Consider the following 19,512-nt stretch of genomic DNA (forward strand, 5'->3'; position numbering starts at 1 on the left):
TTCCTCGAAGAAGAGAGAACCAGCGCAATTGCAATTCGGAATTGAAGTCATTCGTAGCATCATCCGAAACAGTAGGCTTGAGTTTAGGAATTGGGAGGAAAGAAACAGCTATGACCAGTCCTCCTTTGGCTTTGTTGGTTAAGGTAGTTATGCTTCTAATCCTAAAAATATCATACCAACATGGGTTTTCTTCATTATCTTAAACACCATCGCCAAAGCAAATCCACGAAGAATTTGAGTGTTACCAATCTCATCTTATTATAAAAAAAAATTGGCCAACCAGCTGGCTCGTTTGATATTTGCTTCTGGAAGACTAAAGTCACCCCTAAATAAGTAAAAACAGTCCTAAAAGCAATGTCAAATCTCTTGCCTGTCAACAAAGCAGCCAAGCAGGTGCTAAATGAGTCATATTAACCATCATGACATGACATACAACTGATACAAGTGTGTAACAGACAGACTGAAATGATAGAAAAGTTAGTGTAATGTCCCTATTTAATGTGTCAACTCCAAGGGGTATTTGTGTAAATACAGTAGTCATCATTGTGTGGCCACATTATTTTCCCTAGTTTTGATTCACATCGTTTATCATGATTATTATAGTTAAATGAATCATGATCATAACAAAACAATGTATGCATTTTTGTCCTTATTCCTTACATATGATTAAAAGGGTAAAGGAAAATCACTATCCTTGCTATAAATAAAACTTCTCATATTGTTTGTTGTATCTCTAAAAGTGTCCTGAAAGAACACAAATGACATACTCAAAATTTTTGTACATAATCTATAACAAAACCAAACAAACATAGAGATTCAGTTCAACATTTTGATAGTAAAACTCATTCATATAATCCAAAATATATATTCCTTATGAAATAGCGAGGATAGTGAAATAAACCTATTTTGTTTTTAATTATTGTCCTATAAATAAACGTTTCATCAAATTATTAAATTAATATTTAACAAATGTAATTTGTTTACTCATTTTATTTCATAGTCCCTTTATATAGGAGAGAATTATAACGGAAATATCAATTATTAATGCTCATTGATCCTTAATTTTTGCTGATTGATGGTAATCGCTAATTCCTTAATTCCCTCTCCGTTAATCATTTTGACGAAGGCATATAATGTGATTTTCCTTTAACAACAAAAGTATTGTTATGTATAAGTCAAAGTCCTAGTAGTGGCATAAACCTTCCCAGAGCCTACAGTCCTATACTAATCTGTCCTCTCCCAATTTCTATGAATAGAAGTTGCATTATTTCGTTTGATTTGGAAGAGAAAAAAACAAAGAGATTATACTGTTTTCAATTAAAGAATAACTCTTTTTTAATCTTATAATTTGATAGAGCCGACAAAAGAATCCGTCGGAATAGATAGGGCATGGCTCATGTGGGCTTTCCTTGCTTCTCTATCTGGATATAAAAATCGATCACCTTCTCGAATTTGATTGCCTTGGTTTTTATACACCAAATTAGGATCGACCCAGTTGGTCTTTTAAAGAACCAATCTTTTGCTTCCTCCTTCTCTCTATCTCTGTAAAAAGCTTTGGGATTTAGCTGTTAAAGTAAGATAGAATCTTCTTATGTAATAAGATAACAATTAGCCATTCTCTTTCTTGGTTCCTTTGTTCAACTCTTTATCCACAAAGAGTTTGGGATTGACCACGAAGAGTTATATAAGTAGCAAGTGTGAATGGAAGAGGGTAGCAAGTTCAAGAGGATTTGTGTGTTTTGTGGTAGCAACTCTGGCCACAGACAAGTCTTCAGTGATGCTGCTCTTGAGTTGGGCAATGAACTGGTTTGTTTGTTTTCTTAATCATCAACGGCTTGTGTTTTTTGTTGTCAGGTCAATATGTGGTTTAAATATGTAATCTTGGCTTGGATGATTATGAGTTCGTATTGATATTAAAGAATCCATATTGATATTCATATTCATAAAGAAGTGTTGTTTTCTGGGGTTTCTGGTATTTTGGTTAATGGTATGGGGTTGTTTTGGTTGGGATTGCTTCAAACACGCTCTTCTCTTCTTGGTGATTTTTGTGCTAAATTTAGAGGTGTTGAATGGTTATGTAGTGTCTTAATGTCCTGAACCGGGTTTTGTTCTGTTTGGTAATTGGCCATTGGACTATTCTGGGCTGTGATTTAAGATCATGAACAATTGAACATTGACTTCCTTCTGACAGTATATTACTTCATGCATATCCATGGAAAAGTCATGAAAGCAGTGTTCAATGCAATAAACATGAATATTATGCGGTTTCGTCTTCTAAGCTTAATTTTCACTTTAAAAAATGATGCTTTGTTGGTGTGAATTTCAGGTGAAACGGAAGATAGATTTGGTGTATGGTGGAGGGAATGTCGGGTTGATGGGTTTGGTATCCCAGACTGTATTTGATGGAGGTTGCCATGTTCTTGGGTATTACATATAAAACACTTACTCTGTAATTCGTTGTATTTGTGTCTCTGAGTGATAATTTGTTGCTCATATGTTATGTTTGCTCTTTACATGCAGAGTCATTCCAAAAGCTCTCATGCCTAGAGAGGTATGGGTCAGAAATTAAACTGTTCTTGCTAGATTTGATGCCCCTTTTCATATTTCAAATATCCAGATTCTTTTCAGCTTACAATTACTCTTAAGAAGCAGACCTTGTAAGATTAAACATCCTTAAACGTGCTTGAAGTCAGGCACTGAGTGATGTTTTCACGTCTTTAAAATTGTCCAGTGTAGCTTAGGGGGGTTTGGGGAGAAATTTGCAATTTTCAAGTACTAGTTTTAGTACTCCTTCCAAGATGAGTTCAGTTGATTATTAACAGACTTTTATGGACAACTTTGACAGATATCCGGTGAAACTGTTGGAGAAGTAAGAATAGTTAGAGACATGCATGAGCGGAAAGCTTCTATGGCTGAGGAATCTGATGCCTTTATTGCTCTTCCTGGTAATTACTTGGAAAACTTATCCCTACAATTTTAGAACCACAGATATGACTCTAAGTATACTGTAGCCATGTAAGTAATTCTTAAGCTTGTGAATTGGATATGCTCACAGTATTATTGCTCTTGGTTTTAGGAGGATATGGAACGATGGAAGAGACATTGGAGATGATAACATGGGCCCAACTTGGGATTCATAAAAAGCCGGTACCAATTTTTACCACTAAAAATATATGATCAACTTCCTATTAATGGGATTTCTAACTTGATATTACACAGGTTGGTTTGCTGAATGTAGATGGGTACTATAATTCCTTGCTTTCACTATTTGACAATGGTGTTCAAGAAGGATTCATCAAGCCAGGTGCTCGGGATATAATTGTCTCTGCTCCAAACGCTAAAGAACTTATGGTTCAGATTGAGGTATAGTTTAACTTGCTTGCCTCATGTTCATAAAAAGATTACCTGTTTTTCAGTGAATAAATTTTTCTGGACATTAAATGATAAAGCCTTAAACAAATCCACAATATGTTTACTTTGGCAGCAATACACTCCTTCCCATCAACATATTGCTTCTCATGAAAGCTGGAAAAGGGCGCAACTTGCTATTTCGCAAGCTTCAAGCCATGAGGACCCAAGGTGAAATAGTTATTGATGTAGGTTTTTCACCAAAATTGATTCCTGATTTGATTCATCAATACTCGAGTTGTTGGAAGAATCTATTTGTATGGGACCAGACCCTTCATTTCAGTGTACTTTTAAATTCCTTGTGATTTGATTTCAAGTGAATTCATCCAGTCTTTAAATTAAGGTCAACTGAAACACTATTTGATCGTCATATTTCATTATTTTATTTATATTGGTGAGTTGTAGACAACATAGGTGAAGCTATATTGAACGTAGGCATCCCATAAATGATACCTTAAGGAGCAACTCCTAATCACAATCGCTTGGTACCCATTGTGCTAAAAGGTTTCAAATAGATCTTCTAAAGTCAGAAACTTCAGACAGAAATATTGTTCGAAGCAACTAGTGTGTCGACGGAGTTACTCCTTCCCCAAGTAGTTTGCGAGCATCATAATTCCCTTGGTATTCTTTTCAAAGTTCAGCTGAAGAGTGAAATGATGATGATATTCTTTGTCAGAGTCCTAAGAAAGCTGATTGCATTTCCTTCCACTGTTCTTCAACATTTTCCTTTGACTTGAATGTCTAAGCTGATCTTCCGCGAAACTCCAAACGGGCATCTCTAGGAATAATGTTCAATGAAGTTTCAGGATCATCTTCTTTTATGGTCAAATGGAGGCCAGAGTGGCTAGTCCACCTTATCCAATGAGTTAACCCGGATTCAAGTAATTTATCTGAGCTCTGATTAGCTGCAAAAGAAAAATTTAGGCAACCGTGGAGATTATTATTCCTAGTGGTGGGTAGAGCCCTAGGTAAAGCAAGGGACTATATAGTTCAGTTCACACACGTGTTTAGGGGTTTTGTTCAGTCGTAGAATTTAGTTATTCCTGCGAGGACCCACAAAGATGTTCTGCGGTCTTGACAAACATGTTTGGTAGAAGGTTAATTCATTCTGGCCCCCTATCCCCTCCTCTCTCTTTCTTCGACTCCCCTTCTGTTTGGCCACATGAAAATCATTCTGGATTCTAGTGTTTGTTTAGACTCTGCTTCCTTTTTGACAAGCGGGAAGGGAAAGCAGTTAACTACTGCCACTGTTTTGGCAACTTGTCCTTAAAGTGCAAAGCACAGTAACATATCAAACCCTAGTTCATATTCTTGGCTGGGCCGCTGGGGAATGGAGGCACCAAACTACTACCCACATGCATTTTTCAGAAGGTAGCCTACTGATTAGTTATCTCTTACCACAAAGAGGGTAGTGGTGGTGGGTGACATGACACTCGTGCTCTAACAGAGCACAAGAAGCTGCCTCATCCCGGTTGGTTCAGGGTTTTGCAAAATGGGTCTCAGTAGTGGTTGCTCTAGACTCAAGTACAATGGTGGACCTCAAGGTGTAGTGGCTTAGCTCAAACCTCAAAGTGGATGTTAGTTCTCTGGGCTAGTGGGGTGGGTGAGCCAGCCACCCCATGAAGTGAATGCAGTGGTATCTTAACTAGGCTCACCCACCCCATGAAGTGAATGCAGAGGTATCTGAACTATTCACTTGGGTCTTTAATGGTCCCTCCATAACTTTTTGATCACTAAATTCTTGCAGACATTGTTTTTGGCATCATTGCCCTCCTCAGAACCATTCTGCTGCCTACACTCCAGGAAATATCTGTAATTTATTTCCTTACCTTCTTTTACAGAAAAGAAACGGTAAATTTTGAATGATTAAGAAGGGTTCCCCTATAGTAATTGATCACTAAATTCTTGCAGACATTGTTTTTGGCATCATTGCCCTCCTCAGAACCATTCTGCTGCCTACACTCCAGGAAATATCTGTAATTTATTTCCTTACCTTCTTTTACAGAAAAGAAACGGTAAATTTTGAATGATTAAGAAGGGTTCCCTATAGTAAATTAACTTATGCATAGTTCAAATTCGTCCATGGTGGACAGTAAGTCTTAGTGGTTAAAAAACCTAACGTATGTTTTATAGAGAAGGCAAGCACAGGTGAACAGAGTTTAAAGATAAACAGGAAAATGAGGTGAGAACTGTGTTTCTACATACAGAAAGCAATCTTTAGTACAGGTTCACCTGCACATTTTCAATTCTCAAAGAAGATCGGCAGTTTGGGATGAGGGTCCTCATCAGCAGTCTCATTATTCAGCATATTACTTTCAGAGGATCAGAGACGAGCTATTTGTTCTTGCTTTTGCTGGTGGAAAGAATAAATCCTATCATCTTCAATACTTAAACAAGTTTATAATTTTGTAAGAATCCATTGCAACACTTTAAAGAAGGAGAAACCATCACTCATATAATGAAAGGTAAGTAGGAGCAAGATATAAAACATTTTCAGATATGAATTTTTTCACAACGAGGTGTGGAAAATTTTTCCAGGAAAGGAATGATGTCAAAAATTCATGCCCTCCGTAAGAATAGTGAGTGAACTCTATCTACTATACACCAGCTTTGCCCACCAAAAAGATCTGCTTCAAGTTACATTCATGTCTATCAATGTAAGGAATTTTATGCATATACAAGAATCTTCCTGCTGTCATCAGATCAAGCCTTCTCTTTGGAAGAAGTAGGCATCAAATGATGCAGAGTTGATGCCTGGATAACAGTGCTAGGGTTGGACTCCCTAACACGGGTAGACCCGGATTTTCTAACATTGAAGCTCTTATCAACATGTCGTAAAGACCGAGGAAGGTGACGCACCAGCCGTGTTGAGCTCACAAGTAAAATCACCCCACCAATTATAAATACCCTGCAGCAAAAATAGTTTAGGATCAACAATCTTGATGCTAGGATCCTAAATCAAACTCATATTACTCATTTCAGCACTTCAAACCATGTAATATACTGACCAGTTCAGAATGAGAAAACGAATAATAAATCAACGAATTATGGCTGCATGACAAAATTAGAATAATCTGATATGATAACTTTGGACCATATACTTGTTACCCCATGACATCCAATAAGATTGGACCAAATTTTACCACTTTGCATCAAAGTGAAACAGAACTCAAGTTTCCAAAAACTAAAATGATAACAGATGAACCATGCCTATAAGTGAGACCTAAAATGGCAGATACACCATGTGTCAACTATTTAGTTTAGAATGGAATCGAAAAACCTATTTGGTTCAAGAACATCCTTAGGCCCAAACTAAATAAATTATGAAGCTATTGTTATTAAAAACAGCGTATAAACTACAAGTTAGTGTCTCGATTTACCATCCAAGCATAAGTGTAAGACGAGCGGTTGGCGCTGAAGGCAATCTTTCACCCAAAGCAAGCATACCAGCAAGAACACCAGTAACAATTGATGCCACAGCAGCACATGTAGAGACTACAATTGCCCTCCCATGCTTTAAACCCCAAGTCTGTTCAAAATAACTCATCAACAACAACAAGAACTTCTTATCCCAAAGATATAATTAACCGTCGTGATTATAACAAGAAACTACAGGTGCATTTTCATGTGGCTGACACTTTCTATTCACATGTACATATGAGGAGATGAAACTCTCGGCATAGTCAAGTGTTTTACATACCTGGTAGTAAAACCCTGTACCGCTACAACATATGCTGATTATCAAGCATATAGGAACTAGTATGCTGGGGAAACCCTGCTCCAAGAACACAAAGCCCATCTTTGATATTACAGATGCCATTCTGCAATTAGATGTGTAATAATTAAATGTATGATTTTAAAGATGACTTGCAACCTACATGAGTTTACTAATAAATGTTCTCTGTATCCTGTAATTTTTTTTTTCAAAATCCAAAAAGCAAATAAAATCATCAAAAGTATTTGGTTCAGGCAGGAGAAATTTTTTTTTAAAGTATGTGAAACTATGAATTAGATATAGCTAGTCCAATTTGACACCAACAAATCTGAGAGGCTAAAACTTTGTTGTAACATCTGGTGCTACTACACGAGTCCTCTTCTCATATAAACGATACACATGAAATGACATGTACTAGCATGCACACAACATTAACTCCTTCAATCTGCCAAACTCAAAAAGGTGCTATCATCGTGTTGACATGGGCAAAATATTACAACTCACCTTAGTGTGCAAACAGAAGCATAATATGTTATACTTTCCCTCCTAATTTGAATTGTGCGAGGTGAATCTTCATCTTAAGGAACAAAATAACAGAAAATTAGTGCAAGAGGGACCCATACCCAAACAAAATGCCAGATTCCAAGCCATATATAATCTCTTCTACAACTTCATATTCCATCTGTAACACAAACAGATGTCAGTGACAGGGTGGAAAAACCCCTACCCAAACACTGTAAATAACTGAAAAGCATAAATCAATTTACCAACTCCTGTTCTTTTCGTTGACGTCTGTAGATTCGTAGCCAAGCATTAAGGAGCACCTATTTAAAAAGGATCTTGCAGGCTTAGAATCATCAGGTAAAATATCCAATTGTAATCGGATCCAGCAGCATTAAATTGATAAATTTCCTTCATTAACAAATAAATCCTAGCAAGGAACAGATGATCCATGGGATAAGGTACCTACAAACAAGATGGCGACCACAATTGCCAACCATGGTAGATGGAAGATAGATATAGCAGAAGCCTTTTGCTCCTCACCTCCAGCACCAACTCCTGCAAATATAAAATCTTACACAACTCAAAACAATACTTTGAATAAAACAAACAAATCAAAAACTGATAAGGTATCAGTTCTACGCGATATAACTTTTATACACACACACACACACACACCTTACAGTTCAGTAAAAGAACAGCGCAAGATTTGTAATCAACAAAGAGAATCATAAAGAACTTACATTACCTATAGTGCCAATGCCTGCTAAAGTAATCCCCAGCCAGTCAACAGCATTCATGATTTCCTTCAGATAAAAATGGGAAAATATCGAAAGGATAGCAAGTCCACACCCAGAAACCGGTTGGATGACAGATACCTGAAAGTACACCATCAAGATTCACCGTACACATAAAACTGGACAAGATCAAACATCAAATAAACGAATAAGCGTCTTAGCTTGACCCGACCAGATTTTGGCCCGGAGCCACTCAGAAGATTGACCAATACAAGTTCAAATTCAAGTTCTCTTGACATGCATTTCAATTAGAAGTTAATTCAGCATATATTATAAACCTCAACTAGACCAAGAATATGAATTAATGCATAAACTGAATGTCAAGGAGAACGTAAACAACGAAAAAACAAATGTAGCTTTGTAGCTGAAACACTTACAGGAGCAAGAGACAGTGCTCTCAACATGAGCAAGGCTCCAAATATATCCATCAGAAAACCTATCAACCAAGCTCTGTTCAAGGCATATGCCCTTATCACCTACAAAAAAACACATACCCAATTTAGTAACCCTCTTCATCATGCAACATCAACATTTGCATCCAATGAAATCAGAAACCCAATTGGCAACTCATTCTGAACTCAATTCCATAAACCCAAAAGACAAAGTCTTGATCATCAAGATTTGAACACATTTACAAAAGTGAAGGACTTGCAATCAATACCAATCATAAAGATGAACACATGCAATAAAGGAAATGAAGAAAAAGCAAATGGGTAAGAGTAGAAGGAGAAGAACAGTGCCTTGAGCTTCAAAGAGAGAGGCGGAAGAATGACGGTGCCCTTCTTCTGAAGAATTTTTCCGATGTTGTTTCCGGCGGTCGCCGCCAACGTCAGAAGGATCGACTCCCACATCGCTCTGTTGATTTCTCGAGATAAAAATCAAATCTTGATGAATAGGAAAATAGGAAAAAAGAAGGAGTCTTTGGGTGTCTGTAAAATTAAGCTTCGGTTTTCTGCTGTCTTACGCCACCATTTTGGTTTTTGGGTTTACGTTGAAAAAGATAGAGACTCTTTATTTAGTTTTTAATGGGACATTCACAGCAAAACTGGTCTGGCAATTAGCCAAACGCCAACCAGAGCAAAACCCATGTTTTGATGTCAAATGCCAATTTACCAACCTTGTCAATTCACTCTTCTTTCAGATTGGCAACTGCCTTCAATTTATCAATCCAGCACTCAAACTATTGCTAATACACTATTTAAAGTTAAAATATGATCAAATTTAGACCCTAAATAGGTTGTGTATTTATAGAATTTATAGTTGGTGTGACCGTGCGGGTAGTGACCAAAGTAAAGAAGAAAGTAAGTGTGTATTATATATATATATATTATTTTAAAAGAAGATTTTATTAGTTTCGAAATAGTGTGAAAACAAGTAGTAAAAGAATTAAAAAAAAATTAGTGAACAAATTCCAACCATTAAAATTGAATCGAATACGAATCCAACCGCTAAATTCGTTTCATAAAATAAATATTTGGGTTGGTGTTGTGATCGTAGGTGCTAGTGGGGACTATGAATTGGTTAGACTAATTCTTGGCAAGCAAATTGGTTGTATCCGGTGAGCGTTACAAATTAGTCATGCCAATACCAATCGTTGAATTGAACTTTTCACACAAAATTGGCAATTGGCACCTATATCACTCAATGAGATCATTTGCTCTAAAGATGCGCGCTCCAAAGAGCTAGAAGGAGACACAAAAAAACTTTTCATTTCTTATTTTTGAAACATTTCACTGTTTATTTATTCTTTTATGGTTTTTTTATTTATAAATAGTGTGTTTATGCTCAACAACACTTGTGACATTTTTTTAGGTTAATTTTAAATAGTATACAAATATTTTTCAAATTTAACAAAAACATTTTTAAAACTAGGAAGCATAGTCTGAAACTCCCAGGTCAAACGTTCGAATCCCAGCTCCATCCCGTGGCCAGCAGATTTGAGGGACCCTTTGGGTTCGTGCGTCTGCGGTGCAGTGGATTAGTCTGGCTTTCGCCGCAATGTCGGTGCAGGTGTCCTGGCGCTGGGATACCACTGTATGGGTGTGTGAGTTACTAACAACTAACCCGATCAAAAAAAAAAACTGGGAAGCATAATTGTCGGCAAAAAGTCATCTTCCTTGTATTGTTATATAGAGAGAGCCACAGTAAAGTGCAGTACATGGCCAAGTACAACATTTGGCATTGAGCTATTATTATTTTTTTTTTTTTGAAATGAGGGCTTAGTGCGGCTACCCTCTAGCATTGATTAATGAAACTGCTGAATACAGGGGGGGGGGACATTGAGCCTAAATCCTTGATTACAATAAGCATCGAGAGCATGTCCTGAAATAATATCAGAAGACGCTACAAAGTACATGTATTCTAACAAGCATCAATTAGCAAAAAGTGTACTATTGGCTACTTCATTTGCTTTGACAAAGCGGTGACATAACGGAAAGATAATTCGATTACAACGAAGTATAAATGCCAAAATCACAGCTTTCCTACTATGTTGCCGCCGGAAAATAAAGCCGACGACACTTAGTTTCATTCTGCCACTAGGAGGTTGCGACCATTTAACAATAGATCGTCGCCTCGCTAGGGCTGACAAGACACTTAGAGTGCACACACAAACATGTAGCCCGACTCTCCCTACAAAATATATGTAGGTACTTATTACACGCCGAAGGCGAGACAAAACTAACCAACTCAAATAAATAAAGATAATAGTAGAAATAAATAAACCAACCCAGGCCGGGCCCAAGCCCAAACCTTAAACCAGGAAACAAGGGAGACCCACGACTCCAGCCAAGTCTGGCCCACCCCCACCATAGCCACAGCCGACTAACCACCGCCTGCACCATGCCGCCAGAACTGCCGGACCGCAACCATCATCATGCTGCCCTCCCTACAGCACCATGGAAGCGCGTCGCCCCTGCCAAATAGAGTCAACCCCATATCAGATCTAAAAAGATCGGCCCAAATTGGACTACCCTGATCAGACCCGAGCCCCACCGCCCCACCCAACAACAGCCCGCCATCCATAACCCATGAGAACGCCCCGTCTCTGCCAAAACAACCCATCAACGGATCAGATCGAGAAGACCTAACCCAGATCAGACGGATCTGATCAGAGTACATAAAATTTGAAACAGCACAACTAGAGACTTGGCCTAGTAACTAGTTAATTACTGCACCTTCTTGCCATCACTTTTTATTATGTATCTATTCTTTTTGGTTTTTTGTGTTTACGAAGTAACTTCTGGCTTGATATTTGGTACAGTTGCTCTTGAGATATCAGATGCGATAAGGACTGACCAACTAACAAGACATGAATATGTCAACATGAATTCAAATAAAGAGAGAATGTCAATGTCAGTAACAATAAGAAGATCTTAAAAGGTGCCATAACTCGCAGAACTTTGATCGATCAGTTTACCCGTACTAACTAGAAACCAAAAAGTAAGTGATTGATTTGACACTTCAGCCACCTTTCACAACCTTGTTTAAAAACACGAGCTTGATTTCCAACTTGTTTTACTGTGAATTGTGTGTAAATGGTATCAGTTAATTGCATTGGGTTATGTTAGTGAAATTTGTTTTGTATTAGACTCCTGGCTCATAGGTATCAGTTAAATGCCTGCTGTTTTCTGAGTTTGAGAAGGCATTGGTGTGCTTCATCTTTCTTCTGATCTATCAATGGCAATTTCTTCATCAGTGCTTCTATATCCTTTTCCATAGCCACCAGTTGATGCCTATTGATTAATTCAAAGCCGAGCACGATTTGTCTGATGTGCATGATTTGAGGCCGATGAATTATAATGGGGTACCGGTATAACTTGATCATTATTGGATAAAAAATTGTAACTTTCTGCAAAGACACTTCAAAGCTGAGCACGATTTGTCTGATGTGCATGATTTGAGTTTTCACCAAGAAGTAGTAATAAATAATTAGTGATTAATGGAGTATTGTCCCATATCAGCAAAGCACAACTTTGCATAAGGGCTTATAAGAATTCGGACCTCTACACATATTACCAATTGATTTGGATGTCCCGATTTTGGGCGACACCCACCAAAAAAGTGCTCTAGTCTAAGCCAGACGGAAGATCCCAATATGGGAGTCTGGCTAGAGGGTGGCTTAAAACCCCTGTTTGGTGTCAAGGGCATGGATTGAAGTGGCCTAGAAGAGTCGGGCTCCAGAGCGCCGACCCGTGACTCCGTGAGGTCCCTACCGCCCAGCCTGACGACAGGCCCCGGTCAACTTTCCGTGGCCAAGAGTTTCCCATCCAACCCAAATATGGGATAGAAAGCATCAACTTGAAGCTTTGTAACCTTTGTTTGCCGTTTTAGCGTGGCAGTTGTATTTTACATAAGAGAAAAATATGGGCGCGTAGTACCAACTAATTATTGGTCTAGTGATACTTCTCTCCATAGTGATACATAAACCCCAAGTTTGAGTTCACCATCCCCAAGATTTAGTCCATAATGTGGTATGGATCTCTGCACGTACAATGATTTGTTAGATCTTATTGCCTAAGTAGCTAGCTTATTAGAGACAGCTTCTTGCCAATTTCTTCTCGATTTCTGACTGTTGTTTCCGGAGTTTGGAATGGCATAGGCATGCTTCCCTTCTCCTCTGATTTATCTCTGGCAACTTCTCCTTCAACGCTTCGGTATCTTTTTCCATGGCCACCGGTACTCTCTCAGCTTGTCCAATTTCTGTCCCAATAGCCAACTTGGATTTCCTTAATTCTTTTTTTTTTTTTTAATAAGGAATTAAGGGATTTCCTTAATTCATTTATTTCATCAACAGCATGCTGGAATTAATTAAAATACCAGTAGAAAGTTAGTATGTAACAGAAACCAGAAAAGATTAATGTGAAATATTTCATTTCTGTTTAATGAGTTAGAATCGGTACTTTACCTTAACTTGTTCCTGTAAGGCTTTCTTTGCTCCCGAGGAAGTCCAAGCTTTTCCACTGACAGCATAAAAATTAGCCTTAGCAGTATTGTTAGTAATGGCTTCATCTCCATGCTTTTGCAGTACAACATCCAATCCTTGTATCCTCCGTTCAAGTTCTATGATATTTCCTTCACGGTCTTCCACCGAATCTCTCTTATGGATCAAAAATGGGATCTGGTGATGCAACCACCAGGTCTGCTTCAAATGATGCCAACACCAACTCTGTTTCAAGAGCAAAGACCAAATCCAAAGAATAAGAAAAAAATTAATAATTACACATGGTAATTGATCAGTACTGGCTCTAACTAATTTGGTACTGTATAAATCTTACATTTTCAGAATCACGAAGACGTTCTTTCAATTGAGTCCAAAATGAACCAAAACTGTCCTCCTGTTTACTCTCTTCGATCTCTTTCAAAAGCTGTTTCTCCTTGGCGAAACTCTTGCTTCCATGTACCATGCCGAAATGCAATTTCTGCATCCATTCATTCATAAGCATATAGATAAATGTTACATGCATACATCACACACGAATATACATATATGTGTGTGTGTGTGTGTGTGTGTGTGTGTATATAATATGCTTACATGTTTATTCATCTCATGTTCTGACAAGCATGACTTAATTGGTTTCTTTTGGTAAGCATTGTCCGAAAAACGAAGCTTCTTCAGAAATTGCTGCAGCAGATCCATTTTCTCTCTCTCGTATTTTAGACAGGATTCGAGTTCCTCTTTCTGGCTCTTGAGATATCTCAACCGTCTTTCAATACGCCCCTGCTCAAACTGGACAGAAGATTTTAATTTGATCATTGAAAGTTGACACTTGCTAGCAGCTAGAACATATATTCATCAACACACATATATAGCGTTTAACTTCAACTTACCATCTTTAGGTCTATTGCTTCAGTGAGCTGGAGTCTCTCTCTATCAACTTGCACTCAGCTTCTGAGCCTGTTTAATTCTAGTTTTCATATTAGCTTCCAGTTTCTCCATAGTGCTTGCTTTGCCTGTGATGACACTGGGGTATTATCAAACACATTATACAAAATGAAACACTATAAGCAAGGAAAATGTCATAAAACAGTTCATGCATGACTCTTACCTCTAGTGCTCAGATGATCAGGTAGTACAGCAAGAGATTAAAGTACTCTGACTTGGAATTCAAGTAGGCTGTGCTATAACTACGTACTAGAGGTTTATAATACATATAGGCATAGGTATGCATCACTGTATGTATAGGCAAAGACTTCTTGCACCCAACGCAAAGAATAAGTCAACTCCAATCATTAATCCAAAGCCTTGTCAAACAATTCCTATTCAATAATTTCAGGCAGATGGCGTCTACAAGAATACAATTTGAAGAACATAAACTTAACAATATGTTGTGATCTTTTCATTTCTTGAAAAAGATTTTATTAATTATACCAAATAGAAAAAACATTCACTTGTTTTCTTGGTAATTCATATGATCCCAGTCAAGTTTGTAATTATTCTTTTGCAGAAGGTGACGTTGAAATCAAACGCCGTAAAATTATGCGGTGAAGAAGTTGATCCGTATAATAAGTGTCACTGTGAATGCTGCTGCAGATCATGGTTTAGTCCTACTCCAAAATCATCATAATCTATTCTATTCTATTCAGGACCAATAAGTGATTCATACAAGATTTGTAAGAACTAAGAGCAAACTCTACAAGAACATAATGACTAGAAAAGTAAAATCGAAAACAGGGAGCTTTTCACTAAATATTGCAAGGATATTACAAGAAAATCGTGAATAAGTGAAGATTTTCCCAACACCAATTGGTAGGCGCATCAAGATCACCTTTTACATTACAGTGTGCCAATAAAAACACACTACAAAAAGCTAAATATGGGAAAGAAAAGTAGTACATCAAGCGTAACAAGGTACATACAACCTAAAACAGTGATACAGAAACAGAATCAAACCCCCTCATTTGACCATGTGCAATAGCAATTAGCAACTGGTATTAGTTGAAGTCTGCTACCACAAAAGTTATTAGTTTTGAGTTCTGAAAGAGCTTAAGTAGAGACTTGTCACAAGTAACCAATTACAGGCACATTATCATCTCTTTTATTTACTTGTGAAGTTGGTTGAGTTCCTCTTGATGTCACATCAGATGAGATAAACTACTGAGTCAGTAGTAATAGAAAGATAAAGTTTCCAACCTGGATTCAAATAAAAATACAATGCCATTAATGTCAGTGACAATAAGAAGATTCTAGCTAAGATGTTAAAAACTCATAAAGTTGCAAGAGTTTGATGACCATTAGTACTACTAATTAAATAAAGAGAAACTTTGATCCAACACTTGAACCAACAACCCTAACAAACCTCAAAGTCTGGAATTGCACACCTGTAATTACTACTGGGTTAATTAGTTGGATTATTGTAATGAAATTCTTCTGTGATGAGTTGTGTACTAATGTAATGTTGTGACTTGTACCTCATGGAACATGGCTGTTCATCTATGGGTTTCAAATAGTGTAAATACAATTTATCTTTCCTCTGATTTAACTCTGGAAATTTCTTCCTCCATGAATCTATACCCCTTTTCATGGCTTCTGATTCTCTCTCAACTTGACTAATTATTTTCCCAAGACCAAGAGCCAATTGGGTTTTTCTCAATTCATCTATTTTCTTACCAGCAACCTGAAAGTAATGAATTATGACAGGAAATATCAACAAGGTAGTTATATACCAGAAATTACTGGGAAAAAAGTTAATATAGGATTAACTCATGGATTTGTATTTGATAAGTTAGGAGTCTATATGTTACCTTAACTTGCTCCTGTAAGGCTTTTTTTGAACCCAAAGGAGTCCAAGTTTTTCCCTTCACAGCAGACTTACCATTCACATTATTAATAGCAATGGCTTCATATTCATTTCGCAGTGCAACTCCACAACTTTGTATTCTCCATTCAAGATCTCTGAATTCTATTATGCGGTCTTTAACTGCATCTCCTGTAATGATCAAAACTGGCATCTGGTGATGCAACAACAAAATCTGTTTCATTGGATCGAAGCGCCAATCCTATATCAAAAGTCCAAAAGAAAAAAACAAATCCAAGGACATAAGACAAACATATACAAGATAATTGATCAGTGCTGACTCTAAGCAAATGAAATATTAAACTTTTAATCTTACAGCATGATAAACACCAAGTTGTTCTTCCAATTGAGTCCAAAATGAAACAAACTTATCCTCCTGCTGGCTCAGTTTCATATCTTCCAAAAGCTGCTTTTCCTTTCTCAAACTCTTGCTTCCATGTACCATCTGGCAATGCAATTTCTGTATCCGTGTCAAAAGCTTATTAGTACACTCAACTTCACACACATATACACGATATAATTGATCATTATTTCTTACATGATTATTCATTTCTTGTGCTGACAAGCATTCCTTAATTGAATTTTTTTGGTAGGTGTTGTCAGTGCAACGAATCTTGTCTACCAGCATTTGCAATAGATCCATTTTCTTCATCTCCTTGATCAATAAATATTTGAGACGGTCGTTCTGGGCATTCAGGTATCGCAACCACGACTCCAAAGAGAACTGATCAAACTGTTAGACAGAAATTTTAATATCATTCATGATGTTAATTCAACCAATGGATGTTGATACTAGCTAGAACATGCAATTATACTACATGTAGATTACCATTTGACTTACTATCTTTTCTTCTAATGTATAAGTGAACTGAAGTTTATCTTGAGCCATCTTTGCAATCAGCTTCTTAGCCTCTTTGATTTTGACTTCTAATTTAGGATCCACTTTCTCCATAATGTTTTGAATTGCCTGTGTTGATACAAAGGTAAAAGCATAGCACGTTATACACGAACAATACTATATATATGATAATACATGATAAACCGGAAAAATGTCGCAAAACAGTCCATGACTTTTACCTCTACTACTCAGATGTGCAGGTAGTACAGCAAGAGATTGAAGCACTTTGACCGGGAATTTGTGTAGGCTGTGTGCAATGCATACCTAGTATAAGCCTTCCTGTATATTATAGCCAAAAACTACTTGCTCCCCAAGCAAAGATTAGGTCAACTCCAATCATCAATCTAAAAGAACCTTGTCAAATAATTCTTATTCAATAATTTGTCAGGGTCGTGAGACAGTGAAAGACATTAGAATCAGCAATTTGATATCAGCTTAATGAATAAACTTTAAATTGGATGGGGATTCCATAATACATTTTCTTATTTTTTCTATGATTCATACAATCTGACTTGAGTTTTGTGATTATTCCTTTTAGGGCTTAACATTAAATAAGCTTTTGAGTTTTGATTTCAACCCTTTATAAGTCAATTATCAGATTATAATTAGATTGCAAGGAAGAATGTCACCTTTACATGTAAGGAGCTGAGTATTGTTCTTGATCTAAGAGCATGTAAGCTTCTTCATATTGTAACAAACCAAGGGTTCTTCACAACCTCAGTCATCCAACAATGGAGTTTTCGCGTGCAATAATACCACTTTGTTTTCAGTCTAGGTGTTCTAAGTGGAGGGGTATTAGATGGCTCAAAGACAAAAACAGGAAGTAATGCAATGGATTAAGACAATCACTATGCACATGGCTTGCCAGAAACTTCATAGGAATGAATAATAATATAGCATAGACTCTTAAGGGGAGAAGTTGGTCAGAAATTCAGAAAATCCTTCCAAAATCTTGAAAGGCCACTTTAATTAAAAACAAAATGCTGCCCTCACTTTACAAAACTCAAATCCAAAGTGATACCCTTCCGGCCAAATATAAAGCTGCCCTATCTGTCTTCTCCATGCATTGGTTAGGTAGTTTTTGTTGAAAACTCATCTCAATCTATTGAGGACCAGTAATTGATCAAAAAAAGAAATGTAAACAAAGTCCCAAACTCCCACACCACACCTCATTGCAGAAGTCCATAAGTAAATTCTGCTGAAAAGCTATTGGATATGAAACTAGAGGTTTTGGTAAAGGACTAAAGCCTAAACCATGGAAGAAACTAGTACATCAAGCTCAAAATGGTACAGATAACCTAAAACCATGTTGATTGGTACAGAAACAGAATCAAACCCCACAACTTAAAAGAGTGTGTGGAATAACAATCGCCAATTGGGCAATATTTACAAACAAACCATGCATTATCAGCAAAACTCAAAACTTGTAATTTTGAACAAAACCAGCATGGAACTAGTATAAAAGTATATAACTTCATTCAAAACCTGAAAGAAGAGGAGGCAATATAGTACCAACAGCTCACCCAATTTACATTTCAATCCATTTCACCAACCCAAATCATGACCTTTATCATCACAACTATAACATCATCTCACAGCTCATTAAAAACACAAATTACAAGACTGTCTCTCAAGACTTGCAAATAAAACTAGAACTAAAACTAAAACATCACCCACAACCAAATCAGGATAGCCCATAAATCAATTCTCTGCACTTAACCTTAAGCCATCTGAAGCTGTTTCTGAAGGAGCCCTTCACCTTTCCTTCAACAGAATACATCTTGTAGCTAGCAACCCTCTTCTTCCTCTGCAACTCAGGATCAGCCAGAGCCCAAGAAGAAGACTTTGACCTAGAATGAGTCTTCCCCTTCTTCAAATCCCTGTTGTTGTAATTATAATTCCCCATCTGGGCCTGTGCATAGGAAACACTGTAACTCCTGATCTCATAAGAACTGGGTGGTGCTCTTGGGGGTCCATAGTAGTTATCCATCTGCATAGTCCCACTGCCACCATAGGACTTTGATCTGTTATAGTCAGCCATTGAAGCACCTTCCCAGAAGAAGAAGAAAGAAACAAGCACCACTGGAAATGGACCCCAAAGGAATGTGGTTTACTTCTGGCTTGGGTTGTATTTGGTCTGTGGATTTTGTTTCTTGGTCATTTTTATAAGGCGGTAAAGCTGACTTTTATAATAGTTGATTCCAGTGGCGTGTATGGCGGGGAATCATTTCGCCTAGTCTATGATACGTTTCTCTACCCATCTCTCCCCCCATTCACTAAGAAATAGAAAATTTTATCGATGCGCCTTGAGCCCTTAAAGTGTCTATTTGAGCAAAGCCAAAAAGTTCATTTCAAAAATATAAGTTCCAAGATTTGTTGTCTAGTTGAACAAGTTCT

General features: G+C 37.3%; 4 protein-coding genes across 6 annotated transcripts; 1 reads left to right on the forward strand and 3 right to left on the reverse strand.

Moving 5' to 3' along the window:
- Nucleotides 1-1,368: 1,368 nt before the first annotated feature.
- LOC112172178 (cytokinin riboside 5'-monophosphate phosphoribohydrolase LOG8) lies at nucleotides 1,369-3,778 on the forward strand. The gene is made up of 7 exons (XM_024309420.2): nucleotides 1,369-1,806; nucleotides 2,327-2,424; nucleotides 2,521-2,551; nucleotides 2,846-2,945; nucleotides 3,077-3,147; nucleotides 3,220-3,363; nucleotides 3,485-3,778. The coding sequence occupies exons 1-7, from the start codon at nucleotides 1,702-1,704 to the stop codon at nucleotides 3,581-3,583; spliced, it is 648 nt and encodes a 215-aa protein (XP_024165188.1). The 5' UTR covers nucleotides 1,369-1,701; the 3' UTR covers nucleotides 3,584-3,778.
- A 2,064-nt stretch (nucleotides 3,779-5,842) lies between these two features.
- LOC112172253 (probable magnesium transporter NIPA9) lies at nucleotides 5,843-9,526 on the reverse strand. Its single transcript, XM_024309522.2, has 9 exons — nucleotides 9,162-9,526; nucleotides 8,799-8,897; nucleotides 8,373-8,502; nucleotides 8,094-8,182; nucleotides 7,891-7,947; nucleotides 7,747-7,805; nucleotides 7,109-7,229; nucleotides 6,789-6,937; nucleotides 5,843-6,316 (listed from the first exon to the last, which is right to left on the reverse strand). The coding sequence occupies exons 1-9, from the start codon at nucleotides 9,270-9,272 to the stop codon at nucleotides 6,112-6,114; spliced, it is 1,020 nt and encodes a 339-aa protein (XP_024165290.1). The 5' UTR covers nucleotides 9,273-9,526; the 3' UTR covers nucleotides 5,843-6,111.
- A 5,553-nt stretch (nucleotides 9,527-15,079) lies between these two features.
- LOC112169625 lies at nucleotides 15,080-18,369 on the reverse strand. 3 transcript variants are annotated; one of them, XM_024306685.2, is made up of 7 exons: nucleotides 17,295-18,369; nucleotides 17,059-17,184; nucleotides 16,756-16,950; nucleotides 16,534-16,677; nucleotides 16,165-16,419; nucleotides 15,832-16,037; nucleotides 15,080-15,553 (listed from the first exon to the last, which is right to left on the reverse strand). In XM_024306685.2, exons 2-7 carry the CDS (start codon nucleotides 17,167-17,169, stop codon nucleotides 15,523-15,525), a joined length of 942 nt encoding a protein of 313 aa, XP_024162453.1. In that variant the 5' UTR covers nucleotides 17,170-17,184; nucleotides 17,295-18,369; the 3' UTR covers nucleotides 15,080-15,522. The 3 variants fall into 3 exon arrangements, with proteins under 3 accessions (XP_024162453.1, XP_024162451.1, XP_024162454.1); XM_024306683.2 differs by having other exon boundaries at nucleotides 15,742-16,037; XM_024306686.2 differs by lacking the exon at nucleotides 15,832-16,037.
- Nucleotides 18,370-18,569: 200 nt separating this feature from the next.
- LOC112169626 lies at nucleotides 18,570-19,284 on the reverse strand. The gene has a single exon (XM_024306689.2). It carries the CDS (start codon nucleotides 19,154-19,156, stop codon nucleotides 18,800-18,802), a length of 357 nt encoding a protein of 118 aa, XP_024162457.1. The 5' UTR covers nucleotides 19,157-19,284; the 3' UTR covers nucleotides 18,570-18,799.
- Nucleotides 19,285-19,512: the final 228 nt, after the last annotated feature.

Source organism: Rosa chinensis, chromosome 6 (genome assembly GCF_002994745.2).
Source record: "Rosa chinensis cultivar Old Blush chromosome 6, RchiOBHm-V2, whole genome shotgun sequence".
NCBI classification, from domain to species: domain Eukaryota; kingdom Viridiplantae; phylum Streptophyta; class Magnoliopsida; order Rosales; family Rosaceae; genus Rosa; species Rosa chinensis.

Excerpts from the sequence above, each read along its gene's own strand:
- LOC112169626 (XM_024306689.2), bottom strand. The coding sequence starts at position 19,156 with ATGGCTGACTATAACAGATCAAAGTCCTATGGTGGCAGTGGGACTATG.
- LOC112169625 (XM_024306683.2), bottom strand. The coding sequence starts at position 17,169 with ATGGAGAAAGTGGATCCTAAATTAGAAGTCAAAATCAAAGAGGCTAAG. Across the intron at positions 16,951-17,058 it reads ATACATTAGAAGAAAAGATA|TTTGATCAGTTCTCTTTGGA; the intron begins GTAAGTCAAATG and ends TCTGTCTAACAG. Across the intron at positions 16,420-16,533 it reads AACTTGGTGTTTATCATGCT|GATTGGCGCTTCGATCCAAT; the intron begins GTAAGATTAAAA and ends CTTTTGATATAG.
- LOC112172253 (XM_024309522.2), bottom strand. The coding sequence starts at position 9,272 with ATGTGGGAGTCGATCCTTCTGACGTTGGCGGCGACCGCCGGAAACAAC. Across the intron at positions 7,806-7,890 it reads AACGAAAAGAACAGGAGTTG|ATGGAATATGAAGTTGTAGA; the intron begins GTAAATTGATTT and ends TTTGTGTTACAG. Across the intron at positions 6,938-7,108 it reads GTACAGGGTTTTACTACCAG|ACTTGGGGTTTAAAGCATGG; the intron begins GTATGTAAAACA and ends TATTTTGAACAG.
- LOC112172178 (XM_024309420.2), top strand. The coding sequence starts at position 1,702 with ATGGAAGAGGGTAGCAAGTTCAAGAGGATTTGTGTGTTTTGTGGTAGC. Across the intron at positions 2,425-2,520 it reads GGAGGTTGCCATGTTCTTGG|AGTCATTCCAAAAGCTCTCA; the intron begins GTATTACATATA and ends CTTTACATGCAG. Across the intron at positions 2,946-3,076 it reads TGCCTTTATTGCTCTTCCTG|GAGGATATGGAACGATGGAA; the intron begins GTAATTACTTGG and ends TCTTGGTTTTAG.